This window comes from Arachis duranensis, unplaced genomic scaffold (assembly GCF_000817695.3).
Source record: "Arachis duranensis cultivar V14167 unplaced genomic scaffold, aradu.V14167.gnm2.J7QH unplaced_Scaffold_145403, whole genome shotgun sequence".
In the NCBI taxonomy this organism is placed as follows: domain Eukaryota; kingdom Viridiplantae; phylum Streptophyta; class Magnoliopsida; order Fabales; family Fabaceae; genus Arachis; species Arachis duranensis.
The window spans coordinates 1-6,632 of record NW_026264078.1 but is presented as its reverse complement, the minus strand read 5'-3'; the positions used below and the strand labels follow the sequence as shown (position 1 = coordinate 6,632).

The 6,632-nt window shown below is 35.7% G+C and overlaps 1 protein-coding gene across 1 annotated transcript; it reads left to right on the top strand.

The window, feature by feature from the left end:
• The first annotated feature begins 298 nt into the window (after positions 1–298).
• LOC107472530 (uncharacterized) lies at positions 299–4,046 on the top strand. The gene is made up of 11 exons (XM_016092050.3): positions 299–314; positions 591–646; positions 1,131–1,338; positions 1,421–1,476; positions 1,683–1,932; positions 2,034–2,197; positions 2,306–2,433; positions 2,511–2,612; positions 3,445–3,586; positions 3,777–3,863; positions 3,939–4,046. The coding sequence occupies exons 1-11, from the start codon at positions 299–301 to the stop codon at positions 4,044–4,046; spliced, it is 1,317 nt and encodes a 438-aa protein (XP_015947536.3).
• The last annotated feature ends 2,586 nt before the right edge of the window (positions 4,047–6,632 follow it).

Sequence of the window (6,632 nt, the reverse complement as noted above, 5' to 3'; positions counted from 1 at the left end):
GTATGTATTGATTTCTATTTGCTTCTGAAATTGATCAGTGGCTTAGGGTTCCTATTTTAGGGGTTTTAATTTGGGGCTTTTAATCTCTGAAATATGGGTCTGTGAACTGTAATTTGATAACATGCATGCTGTTATTGATGAAGATGTGTGGTATTTAGGGTTTGTGAACTGTGATCAACTTCAGCCTGCTCTACTGTCTCAAATGTCAGCTTCTCATCGGATGCAAAATTAATCATAACTGCTGGAGAAAAGCACTTGAAATTTTGGGTACTTGGATCATCTAGAAGTACACAAATAAATGGAACAAAGGGCAGGTCAGCATCAATAGTGATACATGAAAAGCCAACAAATCTTGCTATTCATAAAGGAAGCTCTTGTATATATATTGCTTCTTCTGTGTGGATAAATAGCAGCTATGATAATTGTAAACAAGCTGGTGATTGCCTTCCAATTTATGCATTGACCAATTCAGGTTTGATTTGGTTCAGAATGAGTCTAAGATTGGCATTTTTGTCGAGATTTTGAGGCATTTGCATTTCTTGAACCAAAATGATTAATTCATTAATATCTCCATTTCTTTCTGTTTTCAGGGATTTTGTACCTTGTTCATTCCAGTTTGTCGCTTAAGAAGTCAGTTACTTTGAAGGTATATCAGTCTGTATCATCTCATAATATGTCAAACCATGTTGAACTTATCTTTTAATAGAGGAAATGGCAGAGGATAAAAGTTTGTTTCATGAGTAACATGCATATAGATTTAAAATACATTTTCTCTGCAGTAATGTTCTAAGTGTAGGCTTGAAATTCCTTATGATGATTCTAGTTTCTAAGATGGCAAACTTCTATTTTGGCCATAACTTAGGCTATCCTAATAATTTATGCCTTGGAATGGAATAAATGTTATTTCTGGGTCTGATTGTGAATTATCTGAAGTGCACAGTTTATATGGTCTTTGTCACTTATTATTTTTACATTATGTACTCTAAATGCATTCAGCAATTCACTTAACAATAGAGTAGAACTGATGAAACCGTTGTGAACCGTACTATATTGAATACGATTATGAAATACTAATACTTATGTTGTTAGTTCCTTGTAAGTTTTCACAATTTTGTAATGATCATTTTCAGGTCCAAAAAGCTTTTGCATTATCAACATCCGGAAAGCTAGTTGCTTGTGCCTGCAACAATGGAGCAGTCCAATTATTTACCCCCATGTCTCTAGAATACCTAGGCAACATATTATATTCAGAGGAAACAGCTATTGAACAGGATTTTCAAAAGCTGCTTGCTCTGCCTGATGCTGTTGCATGTCAGTTTTCAGGCTTAGAAAAGCTTGGTGAGTGCTATATATTCAATTTAATAAATTTAATATATTCCTGTATTTCACATTTACATATTCTCTACTTCATACCCTACAGTGGTCATTTATGGAGATCATAGTCTCTACATCTGGGACATCCATGATGTGAATCAGGTAAATAAAATGTTTGTCAATATAATCATGATGAATTTGGTTACCTATTCATGGATCACGATATATTAACTTATTGCTATCAAGGTTTGTATAAGTTAGTTGCTGACGAAGAAAAAACTTTTCCGAGTATCCTCTAGGCCATAAGGTGCCGTGTAAATTAATATTGGTTAATGCTGAAAAGCGAAAATCCTTTCCTTAATTTCCAGCCTGCCAGATGTTTTGTGCTAGTTTCACATTCCTCATGCATATGGGATATCAAGAATCTATGCTGTGAAAACATCCATGATCCGTCCCTAGCATGCACTGCTCGAGGTTGCTTTGGGGGAGTTTCTTTTGCAACATGCTCTGCTGATGGTACAATTAGGCTGTGGGATCTCTCTTTGCAATCTGATTTATCAAAAGATGCTGAAGAGCGTGATTCATCGAAGATGGAACTATTGAGCTCTTCATACCTAGGTAGCTTATGACTTTAGACAAAAATATCTTAATTCACTTATATAGGTTTATTAGATTATCCTTGTCTCACTATGTTGCACCATTCCTTTCTATTGCTGCAGTAAGTGCAGGAACTTTTGAACGGGATGCAGTTAAGGCAAATCTTTCAAAATCAGGATTTCGGTCACTCGCTGTTAGTTCAGATGGAAAGCATCTAGCTGCTGGTGATTGCAGAGGAAATCTCCATATATATAACCTCCAAACTTCAGATTACACATGTTTTCAGGTTGAGTTCCACATGAGTTCATTTTGAAACTGTCTTGCAGTAAACTATATCTGAAGGTATTCTGCACATTACTTTTTATGGTCACTTATGTTGTCCACATCATTTCAGGGTGCTCATGATGCAGAGATTCTTACATTAAGCTTTAGCCAGGACATGTCTGATGACATTGCAAAAAACAGCTACTTTCTTGCTTCTGGGGGACGAGATTGCATAATCCATCTGTATGATGTGGACAGGTGTGGGTTTGCAAATTTTTAGGCTAGCTAAGTTGGCTGTTTATGCTTGTTAATGACGTTTTGGGTACATCTGGCAGAAACTTTGATCTCATTGGCAGCATCGATGATCATTCAGCTGCAGTGACATCTGTGAATATTACCAGCAACAGTTGCAGGATCCTCAGTTGTAGTGCGGATAGGTATGCTAGTAGAGTTTTGGCTTCAAAAGCATAAAGCATATGCAAATTAAAATTGAAAAATAGATTACGTAAGTTATGCTGAAAAATTGAATTCAAGACTGGGAAACTGAAGCGGTACATCTTAAGATTGAATTATCCAGAAAACAAGTGTTCAAAAAATTTCAAAAAAATCTGACTAATACTACAATTATGAAACTTTCTGTTAGCACATACCGAATACCAAGCCACTGAGTCATGATTCAACGCACACTCTCTAATTCACTCGTTATCAAGCTGGGAAAACATTCATTGAAGGCAAAACAAAAAAACCATTCTTCAATGTGTTATGTGTTATGTCATATGCCTACTTGATTATTGCTCCTATCCTATCAATCACGGATTATGTTGGGTAGTTCTGTATTTATTGAGTGAATATGATTTATGTGAGGACAACTATATATTTTTTTTCCATTCTTTGGGTATAAACCACCTGCCATCTATTGGACCAATGCATTTCAGTTGAAAATTTGAAATTACCATTATACCAGTAGCAATGCGCATCACAATTATTATCATTTTGAAATTCAAACATGTAGCATGTATGTAGGACCTGTAATAAATGCGCTGAAATTAGACTACTAGTGTTTAGTTTATCTGAATTGGTCTGAAAGCAGTCTGGTCCACCCCTTTAGGCCACACTTTTTACACTCATGCTTTTTAAGTTGTGCCTTCTGGTTGTGTGCTTATTCCCTTGTTCTATATGGCCATCACTTCTTCACTCCAGCTGTCAATCCTGATACTTTTTATGCGATGTGATTCCCCCTATGATTAAAATAAAGATTCTTTCATACAGTTTCCTAGTTCTCCATGATGTAGTGCAAGCAGAAAATGGTCATAACATTTTACAGCAACATCGTCAAAAGGCTTCAAAATTTGGAACTGTTTATGACATGGCTGTGGATTGGACATGTGAGAATGTTGTCACAGTTGGGCAGGTAAAGTATATGCTTGTAACTTGTTAACCATGGTACACATCAGTTCAAAGTTGGGTTGTTGGTTGTGGAAGCCCTCCCATGTAAATTTTACTACAATTATCCAATTAGTTCTCTTCATCTGTTTAGCCATTTACTCATAATTTGCAGAAGTAGGTCTTTTGATTGCTAATTCAATTATGAGTATTAATAGGATAAGAAGATAAAGATTTTTAACACAGCTTCTCAGAAGCTAATTCGGTCGTACACTCATGACAAAACTTTTGGAGAACCTATAAAGGTGAGCTTTATTATTGGAGAATTACTATGTATATCATCCTACTTATGAGGGGCTGATAATTTTAATTTTTAACAGGTTATAATGGATCCAAGCTGCACTTATGTTGTGTGCTCGTTCTCTAACAAGTCCATCTGCATATATGACTTCAACACTGGAGAGATAGTTTACGCTTATATACAGTAGCTATAGTGTACGGAAAAAAAAAAAAAGAGGGACCTAAGGCTACGCTTATAAAAAGTAGCTATGGTATACAATGGGGCTATGCTTTACAAGTGATGCAGTAGCATTGAAAAGCGTAGCCTATTCTGGAAGAATGAAAGCTGAAAAGCGTAGCCTTTGGTCCTGAACAGCATCACTTGAAAAGCGTAGCCTATTCCCAAACGCCAAAAGCGTAGCCCTTGGTGTAGAAAAGCGTAGCCTTTGAGAATAGGCAACGGCTGAATAGGAATCACTCTAAAAAGCGTAGCCGTAGCCTAAGGCATCATTTTTTTTCACTTTTGGCTACACTTTTCAAGTGTACTTGAATGGGTGTTTTTCTTGTAGTGAAAGTTTAAGTTTGGTGTTGTGATGACATGTTACCATGTCATGTTTTCCTATGCTTTTTCACTAGTTTTTTACTTGGTTTTCATGCATTCTTAGGCCACAAGTAAGCCATTTGGGTAGAAATTCATGTTTCCTTAGATTCAATCAACCATTGATGAATTGATGCATTTTCATGAGTTTTTGTGCCATAATTGCTTATATATCAAGAAGAAGAATAACTCTCATGATTATAGCATAGCTTTGATACAATTGTTGTTGATGATAGGAGGAATAAAGCTTGGAAGGAGGTTGCAAGAAGATGAAGAATGCCCTGGAGAAGAACCAACGTTTGAGCCAACGTTTGACCTCAAACGTTGAGGCAAACGTTGGCGCCTCACAGCTTGAAGGGGTATACTTCCAACAAGAATAACTTGAGCTACAGAGCTCCAAATGAGATGATTCAAAAAGCAATGGAAAGTAGGAATCAAGAGCTTTCCAAGAATATATGGCACTGCATGGTGGACACTAAAATTGAGGGAGAAAACTGCCCCGAAAGTGCATAAACGAACATGGTGTCAACCTGCAGTAAGGCCAGCTGACCTCTGCAACTTCGACGGAGTATAACTCGAGCTGTGGAGCTCCAAATGATGCGCTTTAAACGGCATTGGAAAGTAGACATTCAGGGCTTTCCAACAATATATAATAGTATGGGGTGGACAATGCTTTTGAGCGTCCAGAATCTGGCTTTTTCGACCACATTTGAGGCAAACGTCGCCTCAAACGTTGCACACCAAAGCCAGCGACCCTGTCCCCTTCAAAGGAGCATAACTTGAGTTGTAAATGTCCAATTGATGTCCTTCTAGTTGCGTTGGAAAGCTGACATTCAGAGCTTTCCAACCATATATAATAGTCTATAGTGGGCATGAAATTGACAACATTGACAAGAGGACAAAGAAGCGTTCCAAAACTTGAACCCCACGCCTGCACCAACGTTTGACCTCAAACAAAAACTCACCTGGGAGGAGCCACGTTTGAGCTCACGTTTGAGGCTCAAACGTGAGTGACAGCAAAATGGGTTCTGCATGAGGCTAGCACATGAGGATGTTTGATTCAACGTTTTCCTCAAGCGTTGACTCAAACGTAAATACCCCAAGGCCCAAATTGCAAGCGTATTTCTTCTCAAAACCAAGGCCATCCGGATCCATCTTCAACCCAATTTCACTCCAAAGCAAGCAAAGCCCAATTGACATCACTCAAAGGCACAAGAAACAATTTGATTAGGAATTTCATTTTCTTTGTAATTTGCTTTCAATTTCATTTTTTATTTTGTAAAAGCCTATATAAAGGCATTAGTTTCATTCCATTAGGGAGGCTGGCTCCAGTAGGGAGGAGTAGTAGTAGATAGCTCTCTGCTTGATTGCTCTTTACATTTTCTTGTTGAATTTTAATTTCCAGCACCCCAGCCCCTTTACTTTTCATGCAATTTACTTTTCTTGCAATTTAAGTTTCAGCTATTTTACTTTCTTGCTCTTTCCTTTTACTGCAATTTACTTTCGGCACTTTAAATTCCTTTTAATTTCCTTTCTGTTGGTTACACTTCACACAATTCACTCAATGTTAGCTTGACTAAACTAATCACCCATTAAAGTTGCTTGATTCATCAATCCCTGTGGGATCGACCTCACTCTAAGTGAGTTATTACTACTTGATGCGACCCGGTATACTTGCCGGTTAGATTTGTGTGTTTGGAAATTCTCTTTCCACAAAAACACCCATCAATTATCCGGTGAATAAAAATAAAAAGAATATTTTTAAAAAATAAAATGTTAAAAAACTTAATTTTTTATTGTTGAATTTTGAATTTATATGATTAAATTCTTTTATTTAAATTAGAAAATGAAAATAAAGTCCAGCAATATCTAGTACATAATAAATCTGTAAATTTATTATTTTATTTAATATTTAAACTAAAAAATAATTTTTTTCTAATAGTAAAATAATAAAAAATTCCAACAATATCCAAGAAATAAAAAATTGAAAATTTTATATTTTTTAAATTAATTTATTCTTAATTTGAGAACAAGTTAAACAAAAAAAAAGTCAACTGTCAGGTGTAGCATTATTCGATAAATAAAAAATTTTTTAAAAAATAAAAAATTAAAAAAAAAACTTTTAATATTTTATTTTTAAATTATATGAGTAAATTGTTTTTATTTAAATTAGAAAAATAAATTAAAGTCCAGCAAT

Excerpts from the sequence above, each read along its gene's own strand:
- LOC107472530 (XM_016092050.3), top strand. Across the intron at positions 1,339-1,420 it reads TTCAGGCTTAGAAAAGCTTG|TGGTCATTTATGGAGATCAT; the intron begins GTGAGTGCTATA and ends CATACCCTACAG. Across the intron at positions 3,587-3,776 it reads ATGTTGTCACAGTTGGGCAG|GATAAGAAGATAAAGATTTT; the intron begins GTAAAGTATATG and ends GAGTATTAATAG.